The 18357-nt window shown below is 40.4% G+C and overlaps 1 protein-coding gene across 4 annotated transcripts in view; it reads left to right on the top strand.

Moving 5' to 3' along the window:
- The window catches only part of RASGRP3 (RAS guanyl releasing protein 3), a 56389-nt gene that overhangs the window by 24439 nt on the left and 13593 nt on the right, over positions 1-18357 (top strand). For 3 of the 4 annotated variants that reach the window (XM_084202004.1, XM_084202002.1, XM_084202003.1), the window contains exons 2-10: positions 3262-3454; positions 4976-5078; positions 5727-5789; positions 6955-7086; positions 8070-8217; positions 9779-9952; positions 10365-10481; positions 10787-11062; positions 16582-16659. In XM_084202004.1, the coding sequence (XP_084058130.1) occupies positions 3385-3454; positions 4976-5078; positions 5727-5789; positions 6955-7086; positions 8070-8217; positions 9779-9952; positions 10365-10481; positions 10787-11062; positions 16582-16659 (1161 nt within the window). In that variant the 5' untranslated portion in view covers positions 3262-3384. The remainder of the gene's footprint in view (positions 1-3261; positions 3455-4975; positions 5079-5726; positions 5790-6954; positions 7087-8069; positions 8218-9778; positions 9953-10364; positions 10482-10786; positions 11063-16581; positions 16660-18357) is intronic. The other variant, XM_084202005.1, reaches the window with a different exon arrangement.

The raw sequence follows: 18357 nt of genomic DNA, 5'->3' as shown, positions 1-18357 counted from the left end.
GGGACTCTTTGCATGTGCCTCTATTTATTGTCTTTAAGAAGAAGGAAAATAGCCCACTTTCAATAAATGGGGAAAATACTATAGGTACATTTAATTTGGCATGAGTAAAAAGCTGCTTGAATTTAATTTAGCTGAATAAATATTACCCTGTATGTCAAATTTAAGCCTATTTAAAACTGACTTATTGACTTAGCTTGCACCTGTAACCAATACAATTTGTCTGAAATCCACACAATGAGTGCCCACCCATGGATTTGTACAGGCTTGACATTTAAATATTATTTAAACTGCTGTAGGTTGTGGGTGTGGACCCCCCTTAGTAGCCTCCAGCAGCAGAAGTGAAGTCTTTTGGTTTTACTAATTTAAACCTTGACTTCATACTGCCTACCCTGTTTACATCACTTGGTGCTTTCACATAAGATTACAAGTTTGCTGCCAGGGTATCCTTTTCCTTCTAAAAACTAATGTATAGCACCTGACCACATCTGTCTCAAGAGCTCACAGCCTACACACTTGTTTCAAGTAATCTATCACGACAGTCCGCAATAGCACCATCTCAAGACTTCCAAAATGTTGAACCCAATATGCAATTGCACTGCACAAAAGTACTAAGGAAACCCATCTGCTCAGATGAATCATGTGCATGTGGCACTTGGGGTGATGGCAGGACTTGGAAGGAGCTCTAGGTCTTGTAGTTCAGTCCATGGCAAGCTTCTGACTTCTGAGCACATCACTGCAGTTGATTCTGCTTTCCCCCAAGGGAGGAAGTGCACATCCCATGGTAGAAATACTGCATGAAATAAAGCATGACATGCCTGACACCATGACTTGGTTCATAGGGATATTGTGGTTATTTCTATTGCCCAAATGAAGGAGGACAAGCTGTTGGCTTTGAGTGAGTGCCAAGGTCTGTGTTGATGGTATTGCTGCTGTTGCAGTCTTCACCTATTCCTGATTAACCCTTCCCAGCCTGTGGTGGGTTAGCAGCAGGACTTGCAAGGGACATTGTAATTCCAAGTGGCCTGATAAAGAAATGAGAATGGGTGGCTGTGGAGGACTGTGTGCCTCTTGTGTCCTTAACAGCCCATGTCAATCCCAGTAAATCCAATCAGATTTAAAATTCCATTATAAGGCAAAAATTTATTTGCTTCATTGTAGTGGGCAATTATTCCCTGAAAGAGCTGGATGGCAATAAGATATTTCAGTGTTACACTGGAAAGCAGCTGAGGGCAGAGATTCTCAAACTTATCTTTGTTTGAAAGTCCAACTGTATTTTTGGCAATCAATTTTTTAATAATTGCCACATATCTCAAACATTTTAAAATTTTATTTGCAGAAATACTTTGTGGTGATTCTATTTTATTTTTAATTTTGTGTCTTTCTTGCAGTGAACTGTTGGCAGAATATAGCTTATTTAATTTAGGTAGATGAAATTTAGAGTTGTATTTTACTCATCCATCTCTACAGGTGCTGGTGTGCGACTGGATACCACTGTGGCATGGTTATAGACAATTCCTTTATTGTTTTAGTAGAACAGCAGTGCTTGATCACACAAGTATTGATGGTTGTGGGTTTTGGAGTCTGCAGTCAAGAGATGTGACATCAGGTTTTGACTCAGACCCAATCAGCCAGTTCTTTACCTGGTGGAAATGTTTTATTCTTCTTTAAGAAGCATTATTATAGTAATGCTCTGACCTTTAGAGGTCTGACAGGTTTTTTTGGGAGGACAGCTCTGTCATGTCAGCATCTAGGTGTCTGCTACTTAAGTGGTTGTTGTAAAATTGAAGAAAAACACCAAACCTTCAATTTTACCCAGGGCATTACTTTTTAATTACCATATGGCTGCCTTTATGTTGTCAGTGGAAGACAGAGATGATACTCTCCTATGCTGTATTTTACATATGATGGGAATACCAACAAAATTTAAAAGCCATATCAAATCTCTTCCACTCCTATATTTCATGCTCAACAATTTTCTAGGCTTAGACAGAAAATACAATAGTTTTTCCCCATTTAATTTTTTGAAGCAGTGACTAAAAGATATTTTGAAATAGCAAATTATTTTATTTTTCTCCTCTTGAAAGAAAACTTAAGTCAGATAAATCTGGAAGAGCTAGATAGCTGGCTTTGTGGAAATTACACCAGTTATTTAAGCACTTAGAGAAGGACTTGGTCAAAAAGGAAAAACATGCCCAAAGTGGGATTCTAGCAAAAATTAAGTGTACAAGCTTGTGACCTTGAAAAACACTGCACAGCTGTTGGTTAACTCTGAAAGCAAACCAAACAAATGCTCTGCTTACTTTTTTATTTTTTCACTTTAAATACATGAACAGTCTTGGGAAGAAGGACTAACCCTAGGGTAACCATAGCTCTTGTGGCCTGACCAGCAGGTTAGAGAGTCACACATCTCTCTGCATTCTCCTGTCCATGTCACACAACTCTGGGTTTCAGGGTTAGCCCAGCTCTAGAAGGACGGGTTGAGGCTGCCCAGTCCAGCCCCAGAGCCAACCTGTTGGACACCACCTGCTACACAGGCTTGAAGCAGTAGTGGGGCTTGGTCACAGGTAGATAATAAAGTACTGATTTGTTCTTTAAATATAACCCGTAAAATTCCTTCTGAAAACTTGTAACAGAGTATTCTGTGCATCTTCAGGTAAAAAGATATTTGATATTTAAATGCATAGTAGATGTATGATAAAATGTAGAAGTTTCTGTGTGTGTTTAGGTCTCTGTGATTGCCCAGCTACTGCAGGAAGATTTATTTTATTTTAAAAAGCTGATCTTAGGGTCTTTTGAAAAATTGCCTCCTAGTTTAATGTTTGCTATGAACTTCATTAAACACTTTATGTGGTCTGTGCCAATTAAGACCATTAGCATTATCATGAACCAGTAACCTCAGGGGGAAAAATGGTTGTGCTTAAAAACAAAAAAGCAGGGTTATTAACAAAAAGTGACTTATCAAGTGTAAATAGAATGACTTGAACAAAATGTGCGTCAGTGTGCATGCAGGCCCTCATTTGCCATCTGGTGTCTGTTTTATGACCCCAGCTATGGATTCATTTTGTGCTAGTGGACAAACAATTGGATAATGCTTAGAAACACAAACTGGAATGCAGGGAAAGCTTATGGCAATCTTTCACATGCTCTGTATCATGTGGGGAAAAAAGCAGTTTATAGAAAAGATGAGTTGAACTGTAAGCATTGCATCCTGAGAATTCTTCCATATAGTCATATAATGATGATTTCTTTTACTTTCTTCAGATTTTCATTGAAGTCCAGCTAAGAATGCAACCAACAAAATAAAGTGAAAAAGCTGGGCATTTGAAGAAGCATCCTCCTACTTGGTGAAAATGTCTCTTATTTTTTGACAACGATTAAAAGACAATGGGGTCAAACACTCTTGGAAAGGCTGCAACATTAGATGAGCTTTTGAACACTTGTATTGAAATGTTTGGTATGCTCTTTCAATATTTTATTTTGTTGTTATTGGAATCAATCTTTTTAATATAAATACTGTTCTCTGGTTTAGCCAGTCTTTCTCTTGGCTAAGAACATTTCTGTTCTGTCAAATTTTCCATGTTTCAATTTGGCCCAGAATCATGCAAGCCAGAATTTTAATCACATGCATACAGTATTAAATTTTCTTAATACAGCTAATGCACAATTGTGGGTATGGTGGTTTCTACGATGCTGACCTTTACCAAGAGAAATGTTTAGATGAATTATTCAAGGAGTTATTTCTGGCATTGATCTTTGTCTTGAGTGGTTACACAGCTGTGGTTTTGACCAGTCATTTTTTTAAAGGTTTTCCAAATCATCATGCAATAATTGGTAAGAATATGACCTAAGGCTCATGTAATCTTTTTACTCTTATTAAAATGGGATGTACCAGGTCTGAGGGAAAGAAGTGATGAAAAAAACCTTGATCCATAACACCATTAATCATGACATATATCACATTACAGTCAAATGAGTTCATGGATGGGCTTAAGTGTTTTCAAACAGTGCTTTGGTTCACAAAGCTACATTTAGATTCCCTGGAGATGCAGGACAACTTTTGATTGGAAGGAAGGGCTAATTTTGTATGCCATGTGGAGAGAAACAAGTATCTAAAGGCAAGAGAGATTGAACAATTGATGGATGGACAGACCTTGCTGCAGTGAATCCCAGACATCCATTTCTGTAGGCCACCATCCAACTGGTTGCTCTAGAACTTCATTTAAGGATTAGCAGAGCCCATGCACTTGCTGTCTGCTGGAAATAGTGTCTCTTCTTGTGTACACACTCTCTTGACAAGCATAGTTCAAGTGTGGCTCCTGTTTTCAACCATCCCATCATCTACTGTCTTCAAAAAAATGACAGGGAATAATCCAACATTGCAGATGCTGGGAAAGACTGATGGTCAGCCAGTCTGCCAGGGAATAATTCTATGTAGGTTCAGTGGCTACACTGCAAAGACAAAAGAGTCTCTGTTAGGCAGCTGGAGGTGTGACCTTAGGCACAGATGTGAGATGCTAGATGCTGCTTTAACATTGAATTCCTTGAAGCAGATCCATTTTTCAAAATAATTTAACTCCCAACTTAAAGCTATAAAGCTGCAATAAAATAAATATTGGTTGTAGTTGTACATAAATCGTCTTCCCCCCTCTTGGGGGACTAATTTTGGATTTGTCCCTTAGATTACTGGCACTGTCTTTACATAAGGTGTACCACAGTGCTGCCCATGCCCTATTTGCTTTTTAGCTGTGGCCTGTTATCTGAACTGGTTTGGGTTTTTTCCTTTGTTTCAATAACACTCACTGCATTCTAGCAAGTTGCTTTTCTAGGGGTGTTTTTGTGCCCTGTTGTTCTTTCCTACCTTTTTGTTAGATAACGAGCCAACACTTCCACTTTTGATCATTTCTGTCTGACTGTGCTTGAAGATTAAAAGCCCCCCTCTTTTATGGTGAGGTTAACTCATTGTTCTCTTTTGCAGATGACAAAGGAAACCCCTGCTCCAGCCATTTGCCAAGAACCTTTCTCTTAATGCATCGCTGGTATCTGCCTTCCACAGAGCTGGCTGGCAAGCTTCTGTCCACATATCCTTTCACAAAGGGCTGCAAATTGCCATTACAGCATCAAAAGCAGATTGTTTTCCTGACTGCTTGTAAAAATGTGCCAATTATCTAATGACAAACAAGGTTTAGAGGTGAATTTTTTTTCAACCTAAAAGGTGTGAGTTTGTGAGCTTCTTTGTGCTCATGCATAAAGACTTTGTAGGTTTTCTACATATGTACAAGAATACTAACTTTGCATCAACCTTGAATAGCTGCAAATATGAGGCCAAGACAATTTTTCAAGTGTATCACAGCAGGTTGACCTTTGAGCACTATGAATTTTCAGTGATATCTAACTATCTACGTGTCATTTATTCCTCTTACCTCAGTAATCATAACTATTATCATATTTGGTTAGCCAGAGCTGGCAAGAAGCCCTTCAGCAAAATATTCAGAATTGTAGAATAGAGGCATTTTTGATAGGGGGGAAAAAAAAGGGACAGCCAGGAAATAGTGTCTGTCCCCTGTGATGTTGTGAAAGTGAATGAAATACCAGAGGCATAATGTGGTTATCTCTAGAAGAAAAGTTTGATACTTTTTGATAGATTCAGCTGCTCTACTATCAGCCTCCAGTGAATAAAAACCACCTTGCTGAGTCAAGGCACCCCAAGCTTTCTTTAGCTGGCATACTTACAGAGATGCTGACGGGGAGAACTGCAATGAATTCAGATTGAAAATCTGCTACTTCATGAGGTAAATGCACTTCTGGTCCTCTAGCATTTTGATTTTATGGCTCTGTTACTACCATCAATATAATTTTGTTTGTTTGGGTTTTTTACTTGGTCCCCATTCTAGATTGAAGAGGGAATTTCTCTGGGTTTAAAACAATTAAGTTGAACCACCCCGCTTTTAAGACACTTAACTGCATGGAGCTAAAAAGCTGACAGAAAACTTGTGTTATTATTTATCTGGCTCATGAGTGTTATGATTTATCAGCCTCTCAGAGAGTGACAAGTTCAGTGCCACCCAGAGGAGAGACACATTTTGCTCCCAGATGTAACTTAGCGTGGGAGAAGAAAATTGTCTCTGGGTTGTAGACTTCAGTTCATGCAATCCCTTGCAATCCCTGCATAATTTATGGTGACAGGAGTGTGTCAGTGATGCCGAAGTTGTTACACACTGGGTGTGTTCCAAACCTTGCAACAGCTGCTCTGCCCTTGTTTCCATGGGAAAGCTCTCATGTGTTGGGCTGTTCTGATGCAGGAACATTTCTCTGTAAAAGAGAAAGTAGGAATTTTTAACTAATCATGATATAACTTGCTTCACTCAAACAAATGCTTTTCCTTCTTCCTCTGGATGAAGTTACATCACGGAGAAGAAAATGAGGGGGGGTTACTGTAGTCAGGGCTGATAAAGCCTTTTCCACTCCCCCTGTTGCATGTTTTACATGTGAGCTTACATGGCTTACACAGTTATCCTGGTGGAGCTGCCACTCAAATGCATGTTTGCATTTTCATTGAAAAGTCTTTTCTGAGCCGACAAAGTTGTCTCACTTGGACAGGGACTATGTGCAAGTGTTATCTGGGTGTCCTGGCAGCCTGAGTCAGGAGACTGTGCCTTCTGTGGGTGTCACCTGAGATACCACTTTAATTCTTTAATTTTGCATTTCAATGGGATGTTGCTTTGTTGAGCTGTTGTTAAGCAAAAAAAAAAAAAAAAAAGAAAAGAAAAGATAAAGTGACTTTTGCCACTTCAGTGTCACAAATAATTACAGAAGAAACAGGCTGAGTTCCCTCTCTCTGTCTAAACAGTGGACCTGAAATAAGTCCTATGGAAAAATGTGTGTAAAAGACATGCAGCCACTGAATGCTATACCTGAGTCTCTGGGCATCTCTTAACTGCTGTCTGTGGATTTCAGATACTGGATTTTGGAATTTCCTGCGGAGTTTAACTTGGATCTTGGGCTGATTCGTTTGACTGAAGAGTTTCAAGAAGTAGCCAGCCAGCTTGGATATGAGGATCACATCCATCTTATTGATATCTCCAGCATGTAAGGATGTCATGTCGAGGACACCTTTGTGTCTGGAACAGCAGAATTCTAGTTCTGTACGAAGTACAAAAATATTAAGGCCCATCTTGATCTTGAGAGAGCAAAAAAAGTACTTGTAAAATTGTCTTTAAATTTGAAGCTACTAAAAATTTGAGGTTATAGTTACAAAGTAAAGAGAAGATTCCTATCTGTATGTAAATTTTTCATATAAGCAGGAAATAAATTATTTTTCTGACAAAGCAAGTGCCAGTTAAGTGATTTGTATTACTTCTACAAGTTTTCATACAAAATAGCAAGCAATGTAGTGACTGGCATGCTGTTTAAACCTCTAGATCTTCTCAGGGAAGCTTTCTTGGGCTCTCATCCATAATCTGTTCGTTTTTTGCAATTTTATCTATTATTATCTGCAGAATTTTTAGCGTTCACATATGTAGTTGCATTACACCAAAATGATTACAACTACTATTTCCTTGGCAAGCTGGAATGAATGTTACTTTTTAAACATCACCAGACATGCTTTTGCATCTAATCTGATACTGTAGATTTTCTTTTAAAATATGGCACATGCACAGGATTTGGCTGTCTCTGTGGTTCCATTACTTCAGGGACCTGTGGACTGATAGAAGAAAAATTAATACTTGATGTTATTAAAGCATGTTTTTATTCTGTATCAGAATTTGGTTTGAGCTGTTCCTGTATTTTAAAGCTTCTTTAATGATGGCTTCCTGTATTGTGGGGAAGAATATGTTGTCCTTTTGTTGTGATAGAAACCTGCTATTATTTATAACTTGGAGTAGTGCATGCAAAACTCTCAGCTCCTGTTGCACTCTTGAGCAGGTCTCACTCTGTTTGCAATGTGCTGGATGCCACAGAGCAGAAGTCTCATGGTCCTTCTGGGGTCAGTTTTACATGGCACACCCCAGCTGGGGGCTACACTGACATGCACCCAAACAGAGCTGAGACTTATTCCTATTCTGTTGCAGTCCTTCCTATGACTGGATGAGAAGAGTTACACAGAGGAAGAAGATTTCCAAGAAAGGAAAAGCCTGCCTGCTGTTTGACCATCTGGAGCCCATTGAGCTAGCGGAACATCTCACTTTTCTGGAGCATAAATCTTTTAGGAGAATTTCTGTAAGAAGCCCACAGCTTTGTCACTTACAATTAGGAACCTGTCTTTAAGAGTGTTCACGTGATTTCACATTTATGACTTTTTTCCCAACATTTCAGTGTGGGGAATCTTTATACTCTCCCATATGATGTACATAGCCATGCACTTCCTGGGCCTTTTTGTGCCCGATGATTTCTGACACTGAGGGAAATTCAGGCACAGTTGCTTCTTTTCACAGGGGATTGTACAAGGGCAAGAGGCAAAAGTGGATGAAAACTGAAGTTGAAGCTAAAACAAAACAAATAGTAAGACAAATGTCAGAAGAAATGCTGATTTCTGCTGGCAAATATCCATGTGAAAGGGTCACGTGATGTTACTGCATCAGGTGGCAAATGGAAGCAGTAAGTTCTCAAGATGACAAATGAGACTTTTTTAAAGTGGTCAGAAGCATGAGAGAAATCAAACTCCCAAACTAAGAAAAATGTGTGAGTTTTTTTTGTTTGTTTCAAGGGAGGAAGGAAAAAGAGATCAATGAGGAGCTGAGACCAGTCTAAATAGAATCACTTTTGATGTCACTTAATAATGTTCAAAGGTTAATTACTCCAGACTTCAAATCGTAGGAAAACACCCTACTGTGATCCATGCAATGCTGACCTCAAAGAAGGAGGGAAGGACAAGAAAAAAGGCATGGATTTCTAATTAGATTTCAGATGCATTTGAATTCCTTTGGGGATTCCAGGAAGAAAACTCAAATCTGCAATGAATTTTCTTCTTTTCCCCTGCTCTTTCTAGCTTCTCTGTTAATTCTTCAGCTTGAATTTTGCTGTCACAGATGATTCTCTGCAGAGAATCATAACCAGAGAGAGTTAATTGATCTTGTACCGCTTGTTCTCTCAAAGAGATGCAATTGTAGAATATGATTAGTCTGAATCCTGTGTTTGGTTTTACCAGTTAAAAAAATGGAGGAGAAGGAAGGGCAGCGTTAACTATAACAAAAAAATTTCAAATTATCTGAACACTGAAATATTCTCTATCTGCAGCTAGGAGACAAGCATCTGTTGTGTTAGGGTATATGCCCTCATATTTTTCTAGCAGGCTGGTTTTGATCAGCTAAACCCATCTTGTCTGGCATCGCTAGCAACTCCCTACACAAGCTAAAATTATGTCCTAAATTACTGAAAACATCCTTTTAAGGGATAGCTTAAAACTGTTTTTCAAATATTCAGGGAAATTTTATTTTTGGGATCCTATAGAGTACCGTAGCTTGAAGGTGTCAAATATAACTACACAGAATAAAATGTGTTGAGCAAATTATGGGAAAGATGGAAGTAGCAATCACACTCATCTTGCAGGCTTCTGTATTTCCTGACACACAAACAAGTTGTAAGTTGGCATTTAAGGAAAAGCCACACCAAAACAACAGCAAAAAGATTTTAAGGAGGAGATGTTGTGCAGCAGGGTATGCTGACCCTGAATCATGGTCACTTTCTAAACAAGAGAAGCTCTAGAAAGAAAAGTATCAAAGTTTCAGTATGATTCTCCAGTTTGTCCACTGTTTTACTGAAAGTGTCTTTTCTCTGTTAGTTCACAGATTACCAAAGCTATGTCATCCATGGCTGCTTGGAAAACAATCCTACTTTGGAGAGATCTATTGCTTTATTTAATGGTATCTCTAAATGGGTCCAGCTCATGGTTCTCAGCAAACCAACACCTCAGCAAAGAGCAGAAGTAATCACAAAGTTTATCAATGTTGCACAGGTAAGTCTTGCAGATGAGTCTTTTTCTTCAGTCCAAAGCAGGAATATAAATGGAGATTACAGTAAACAAATCAGCTGATGCTCTTTGTGTTATTTCCTCAGGGAATAGCCTGTTCAATACCACTGGAGGTTATTTGGTCAGGCATGGTGTGCCTGCAATTTTTAACTAGCAGACATAACTTTATAAAATTTTTCTTTGTTTTATTCCAGTTGGCAACTGTCACTATGGTGTGCTTCCTCTGGACCTAAGCTAGTTAAAAAATGAAATGCTGAACCATTCTGTTATGTGCCCTGGTTTATTGATTTGTGCTTTAGCCATGATGGGTTGTCTCGAACTTGCTGTGTGTGACATTGAGTAGCTGCTGCTTGTAGTTTGTTAATTTTGAATTGTGCATGATTAATCTGTCCTGCAGAAGCTCCTTCACCTCCAGAACTTCAACACGCTGATGGCAGTGGTGGGAGGTCTAAGCCACAGCTCTATTTCTCGCCTGAAGGAGACTCATTCTCATCTGTCCTCAGAAGTCACAAAGGTATGATGGACTCCAGAGCACAGACATGTTGAGGGGAACATCACCTCCATGAGGTCTGATGGGTTCTGCAGTGCAGGTGTCTCACCAGCACAATATTTGGATCATGGCAGAGCATCCTGAAAGGCACTAGGTTGCATTCCTCTCCATGGAGCAGGATGAGCTCACAGAGATCCTCTGGCTGATTGCCTGTGCCAGAGAGGAAATTAACACTGTCAACACCACGACAAGAGCTGTGCTCATTTAGAACAGGTTAAGGAAATGCAATGAATGCTTTCACAGGGACTTGCTTCTCTGGCTGTTTGTAGGACTGGAACGAAATGACAGAGCTGGTCTCTTCCAATGGAAACTACTGCAACTACCGCAAGGCTTTTGCTGACTGTGTTGGCTTCAAAATTCCCATCTTAGGAGTCCATTTGAAAGACTTGATTGCTGTCCATGTCATTTTTCCTGATTGGATAGATGAGAACAAAGTTAACATAGTGAAAATGCAGCAGCTTTCCATCACCTTGAGTGAACTGGTTTCCCTGCAGACTGCTTCTCATCATTTAGAGCCTAATTTGGATTTAATTAACCTGCTAACCGTAAGTATTTAACACGTTTCAATTCACTGCTGTGATCCAAAGGTTGAGTGTCAGTAGGAATACTTATATCTAATAAGTTAAGTGCATATTTTAATCTCACTTTTGAAAAAGAAAAGGGAAAAAATACAAAACAGAAACAAGTTCACATGAGGTGTTAAGAAAGTCAAAGAGTTTTAGTACAGTCGTATGGGATGGCTGGAAGCAGCAACAGAGTTATAAACTACCTCTTTTAAGAATGACAGATAGAGGGCTGTGTTTGTGTTAGAAGAAGTAAAACTCAGTTCTGACTACTTAGAATGGAGGTTTATGTCTCCTCTGGAACAACTGGGAGACATGCTGACATCAACACGAGAGAAATTCCAGCCTGAGCATCATTCCAGTTTGCTGCCCTGTGTTTTCCTTGTGGCACAGTACCCTTCCTATCCAGTAAATAAAAATGTGATGGATTCACACTGGGGCTGATCAGGTACAGAGCTTTACACCAAGGAAACTGACAAATGTGAGCCTGATCTTGGAGCAACCAAGCTGGTGTGGATATACCTATGGCTTCATTGTAATGGGGGCTGGGAAAGTTTGGGGAAACTGGAAAACCTCCTTCAGTTGTGCCTTGTCTGGAACAACCTGGGAACAAGTCTTAATCCTGATTAGTGGGACAGGAAAGAGCAGGCACCAGATGTTGGACCCTGCAACAATCCTTTAACTTAAATTTTGAACTAAAAGGTAGATATTTATTGTCTTGTTTTGTTTTTGTAATGACTGAGAGCTGCTTTCTTGTGACACTCTTTCCCTTCCCGGTCATTTCTTACAAGCTTGGCTTTGAATAGGGGGAAGTGGAACCTCAGGCTTTAGGGAACTGAGCAATTAAAAAGTGAGTCCAAAAGGATAGAAATTGGGCAATGTGAAGTGAGAGATGGAAGCTGAACTGCTGCTACCACTTTCATTAGCTGTTCTCTCTTCTTGGTGGCAGCCTGTTTCCCAAAAGGAGCAGAAAGCTAAAGACTTTTTTGACCTTGCAGGTCTTGATATATTCATCATTGTATCAGCCTGAGCTCCCATAGCGTATCTGTTTTTCAATTTTTAATTTTTTTCCTCGTTTTCTTTGTTTTCAGCAAGATGACAGGGATTCTATTTGTATTTTTGTATTTCTCTCAGTGTACTCCATTTACTAGGAGAAGTAATGGAGTACATGATGGGTACTTCTCACTTGTGATACTCCAATGCATTCATTCATAATACAACTCTGCTGACTTTGTTACAGTTGAGCCAATCTGATAAAGTAAAAAATGAAGTTGCATTCTGAAATGTTGATTCCAGACCTGATCAAGGGTTATAAATCAGGTAGACAGGTGTAGGGAACCAAAAACCTTTCCAGGGTAATTCTGTCTTGACATCAGTCACTGGAAGTGTAGTTGTGGATCAAGTAGGTTTGTGTGGGGGTATTGATTTAAAATGGTGACTTCTGGAAAGGGAAAAAACAACACATTTCTATCAAAAGTTCCTGGACCAGAATTTTGATATATACCATAATAGGAATATTCTCATTTTTCTTCCTGTATGTAGATTTTGTCCTTATCAGTGTATATAAATACAGTAACTTTTTTTTTTTTTAATGCTAGTCTCTTGAATAGAAATAATGGATTTATATTATAGATTAAATGTTTCTGTCTATCTTTTTGTTGAAAAGAAAGTTTTTAATCATTGCCTGGGTTCAGAGAAAGAGGACAAGAAAAGGGTTGCGACCCAAAGCTGAAAAGAACTGACAACTAAGAACAGTTGGCCTTGCTATGTGCAAATGGTCTTTTAGCAGATTTAGCCTCCCCTGCTGCCTACATCATCTTCACTTTTCAGAATGTGAAGAATTAACAATTCTTTTTGTTGCTAGGTCTATCTCTCTCATGTCAACTGTACAAATTTTTTTCCATATTTACCTTATTTAGAGAAACTCCCTTTCAAATCTAGTAAATGAATATAAATGTGTAGAATGCTTTCCAGTTGTGTGTGAATTGGCTGACCCAACTGTTTCTTCCCTTCTGCTGTTCTGCCATTGAGCAGCTTTTATCTGGGCAAGCTTTTAGTCGGTCTCCTGTCCTGATCAGCAATGTGTAAACCTCTCACCTGGCCTCCCTCCCTTGCAGGGTTGCCTTTTACACTACACTTAGCAAGTGCCTGGCCTGGGCTTGCTTGACAAGTCAGTCACTGGGTTCTGGCTTGCCAGCCCAACAACTTGCACAAAAAGATAAAATGGGCATTTCATGGGCTTGTGGGAATTTGTCCCGGCTTCTCCCTTCCTCAGGGCTAGAGTCCTGTTTGCTCTGAGGGAGATGATACCTTTCAAGTGGCTTGGAAATGGTGATGTTTGGGAAGACTTTGATAAGAACTATGAAGTAAGAACTTGGGTTAAATGTTTGGGTGAGAGGCGGGTAGTAAACTTCAGGCCAATTCCTCAAGGAGCTTACAGGCATTTTAAAGATGCTGTTTAGAGTACAGACCAAGAGGGTTCATGGGGAACAAGAGGACTCTTGGTTTCAGTGGTAGCTGCTGAAGGGTCAACAGTTTGGAAAGTTGATCTTCTCATGCCTTAAATGTCTGCACACAAACTTAGAGTCTTCTTTCACCCCTCCACCCCACCTCATCTTTTTGTAAGCATAAAAAGTCAGCTTCTAGCTCACAGAATTTTAGCTTTGAGCAAGCAGCTCAAAGAAGTCAGCATTTTGTATGGAAGTTTGCATGGAAGTTAGCCACAAACAAGGGAAAGTTTTGGTGTATGGACAGCAGGGACACATGCCAGGTTTACTGGCACAGGAGACTACAAAAGCTGAGGGGGATGCAAGTCCTGCCTTGGGCTGAGTAAATGAGTCAGAGTTACAAGGGCAAGTGAAGCCAATGTGTTACAATTCAGCAGCCAGTGAGCCAGAGCCAGTTCCAGGAAGATGGACTCAGTTCTTAGCACATGATTGCTCTTACTCTGGGATTATTCCTCTTTTCCTGACTTACTGGCCACGCTTGCTCCACCTTCACCGAGCCTTGTACCTGGTTCTGTACCATGTGGAGCTAAGATGTAGTGAAAGAGGACCTAAACACAGGCTTGGCAGGGCAGCAGAGAGGAAAAACAGCTTTAATGACAGTTTTGCCTTTAGAAAACTTCTATTTGATAAGGATGCTTAACCTTACCTGCTGTGCACTGGTTTGGTTTTTTCCACAATGTGAATAAAAACCTGTGGGTACATGTTTCTTCACTTTCTGTGCAATGGAACTGGATCTCAGTTTCTCAGCTAGACCACAGTGTATGTGGTCCAGCTGAGAACTGTGTTAAAACTTATTCAGTGCCACCATTTTTCCCTTGCTATTTTTATCTCTCAGTATCTATTTATCTAACCTGTTCTGAGACTATATGCAAATGACTGGAAAGCCCCAGGCATTTGTACAATCTGGTGAAGAGAATGAGAACTACCTAAACAATCAAATTGAAAGTCACCCTCCCTAACTTGTGTTCAGTAAGTTCCACTTAAAAAAAAAAAAAGTCATGTGTTTCTGGTCACTCCCCTACCTTTCTCAATGCCCCTCCAAACTGCTCAGAAAAAAAATAAGATAGCAATGATAGTCAAGTTAGAATAGAAACTGCCACTGACTGTAATGCTTATTCTAGGAAAATCCATATTATGCTTAATTTGTCATAGCAAAACTGTAAATAAAATATAAAATTAATGCTTACATAACTGTATAATCATCATGCTTGTCATTTTTGTACTAATGTATGAAACTTCTGACCTAGACAATACCTTGTCCACTGCGTGCTTGCACACTGTGCCTAATGAAGTTACATCCACTGCATAAGATAAGGTGATATAATTCAGGGAGGGAGAGGTACAAGCCTGCTCAATAACCACTAATACACTTCCTCTCCCAAATCCACACCCAGCTCATCTGGCCTGCTGAGAAATCTGTGCTCTCTCACAGGAACCAGACAACACCTTCGGAAGTGCTATTTCTGCTCCCCCAGTCTGACCCGATGACACCACGCACTCCAGCAGAGTGCTGCTTATGTTATGCCACCAAGGAGCCTCAGAACACAGCCACTGAACATCTCACCACATGAACAACATTTATTACAGCCCTTACTGGTTCAATTTTGTCTTTAGGACAGGCCCTTACCTAAGCCCGTGACAGCAGCATGCTGGCTGGTAAAGGAACCTGCAGGATGCACAGCCTTTCCCTGTGCCCTTAATTACAAAGTGCAAAAATCAGCAATGTTTCAGCTGGACAAAATGAATAATGTGATTTCCAGACTCCTCTAAAGCCACGTGTTTGCTTTGGGAACCTATCTCGGGAAAGGACACAACTTGTGTCTTACTCATCACACAAAACTGTGCCTAAAAGAGAGTGGTTCCTAGACGTGGTTTTGCAGTAGGTGTCCCTGGTCCTGCTTGCCACTTACTTGGCACTTCAAGTTCTCTAAAAATAACCTTCTGTCACAGTCATTTAGTCAGTAGTAATTCTATCTGTCTTCTTGGGAACAGCAAAAAATCCTTTTAACTCAATCTTGGCTTAACTGGGGATTTGCAAGGTGGATGATAACCTCAAGTCGTGTCAATTCTTCAAAGCCAGTTAATGCAGGGAGATGATCACAGGAAACATGCAATGTTTGTTTCCTCTCACTGTCAAACATTAGCTGCAGTGTCGATTACCTTTCTCCTTCATCACTCCAAAGGAGGAGGAGTTCACTGCAGACCTTGATCAGTGCAAGACCCCAGCTGCTGAAGTAAAAACAGAATCATCCTACTATGAGTATATTTATGTACCTTTTTGTGTTTCTCAATAAATCCTCCAGGGAAAAGAATGAGAACGTGATAGAAAAATCTTTCATTTATCTAGAAACAGCTGGAAGGCAATTTGCCTGACTTGCTGAGAGGTGACCAGGAGCAGGCTAAGCTGGGACTGCTCTCAGTGGAGCACTTTTCCGCATCACCAGCAGTGGCAAACCCAGCTTGCCTCTCCCAGGCCTCTATCTGCCCAGGGCTTTCCAAAGAGGCATTTGCTCTAGGGGCTGATCTTTGTAGAAGAGCTGCACTACTAGGACCCTTCTTGAGGAACAAAATTTGACCAAAATAAAATCTGAAATCCTTCCAGCCTGGCCCCTCTACAGCTGCTGTCCTGAAGGTTTTGCAGCCACCAGGCTGTTTCTCTGAGATCTCTCACGAGCGCTGAGCTGCCAGAAGAAAGTGATTAAGTGATTTCTGTAGGGGTGCTCTGGGGAGCCCATGTCCCTCTGTGCATGCAGCCCCCTCACCCCTGGGGCAGGGTCAGCCTTGTGCCAGCCCCAGCTGCAGCGGCACGAGCAGCAGCGCGCTCTTCACCAGCCTGGGCAGATCCGCTTCCCCAGCAGCTGCACGAGGCTCTGGCGTGTCTCCTGAACTCAGAGCAGCAAAATGTTGTGTTTGCCTTCAGTGGGAGCTTAAAAGCCTGTCATATCCAACCCAGTCTAGTAAATATCACTGTTTTCCATTCTTTCTTACACACAGCTGTCCCTGGACCTCTACCACACTGAGGATGATATCTACAAGCTCTCGCTGGTGCTGGAGCCAAGGAACTCCAAATCTGTACGTCGTCTTTTACTGCATTTTGACGTGTTGTTTATTTTGTCTGCATGCAGTTCATTTATTTTTTAAATGACAGTTCATGTGTTTCCTTATTCATATGTATTTAAAGCTTTTTAGTGTTATATTTGTGTAGAAAACACAGGAACTATTTATAGGTTTTATATATTTCTCCCAATATGCAACTTTATTTTAGTGCATATTAGGAGAAATAAATAGTGGAACATGCCAGATGTCACTGTTAATTATTTTTCAACAAAACCTCTGCAAGTCCTGGAAAACAAAGTTCTGCTTTAGATATATAATAATTTATAAGTTTATATCATTTATTTATTATGTGACCCTTAGCTGATTTTCTGGATGCTGGTGCATAAAACAACACTGAGTTAAAAGGCTTGTTTAAGGCAAAGCAAATAATTACTGTACTATTTTAAAACTGTTTGCTTAGGTATGATTGGCTGCATCTTGGGCTCTCAAGCAATGTTTAAACAGATGAGAATAGATATTAATCTTTATTTGGTTACGTGCAGCTAAGGATAATGCTGCATTCAAGCACTTTTTTTGAAAGTCAAAGGATACAGATAAACCTCATAATTAATAGTTATTACTCAATATTATTACTCGTAATTAATATTTGAATTCCACTTCAAGTATTAATTATTCACTTTCTTCTGCTGCCAAAGGTTGCAGACTCCGCTTTCCTCTGTGCATTTCTTCAGTGTATCAACATTCTTCTTACCTTTTATATCCAGCCTGTGATGCTCTCAGGCTGAGCCCTCTCAGGTCTGACAGCAGCAGAAGCTGAGAGTGGCTGGAAATGTTTCACATGGGGTGAGAGCAGGGTCCAGGGGTCTGAGATAAGGCATTCCAGTGCTTTTAAAGGGTTTGAGGCATTCTTAAAAGCAAACAGGGAAGCAGAACCCTTGAATCTCCAAGTATAAGGCTTCTCTGGGGTTTAAAATTGTTAATCACTCTTGGAGACCTGTTTGAGAACTATGTGTGTGCTCCCGATTATGTGATATGAGCAATGATGAGGAGACTGATCAATATTTCTACAGTCAATGCTAGCTCAGCTTGAACATTTGAAATTTCATTACTGGGTCTCCAGTGCTTGTTGGGTATGATTTGACCACAACAGTTGTTTATTTCAGTCCTTCTGGGTCCCTCATTACTGCCAGCAAAGTTGAAGTGTCACAGCCCTATGCTGTGGAAGGACAGACGACCGCTACTGTAAATGAAGAAAATTATCACAGAGCTGCTTTGATCTCCAGCCTGAGCTTTAAGCAAGACAAAAGCAACATAAGCAATGCTGTGAACTTTAACAGTGTCCAGCAGTGGTGGGAGGCTTCTGCATGAGGATCAATGAGCAGCCAGTGACACTGAGCTATGGCAGCACCCCGATGGGTAAAAAGCTGCAGCTGAACCGACAGAAGCCGGACGATTTGAAGCTGACTTCTCTTTGAAGGGGTGCCAAAGCACACAGGCTCCATTACAGGGGAAAGAATCTGTAGGGCTTTTGTAGGTGGAAAAGTTTGCCAAAGGCAACGTGACAGCATAGTTATGTCATTCCAGCTGCTCCTTGATTTATTGTTATGTGGGTACCACTCCCATGCAGGTGCACTGTGGAGGAAATGCCTCACGCTGCTGCAATCATTTTCGAGGCAAAAGTGGAGCTGATCTGTCAGCATATCAGTCTGCTGT

The sequence above is a fragment of the Fringilla coelebs genome (assembly GCF_963513975.1).
Source record: "Fringilla coelebs genome assembly, chromosome: 3".
Lineage (NCBI taxonomy): Eukaryota > Metazoa > Chordata > Aves > Passeriformes > Fringillidae > Fringilla > Fringilla coelebs.
The sequence above is the reverse complement of the archived record's forward strand: the minus strand, read 5'-3'. Positions and strand labels throughout refer to the sequence as shown.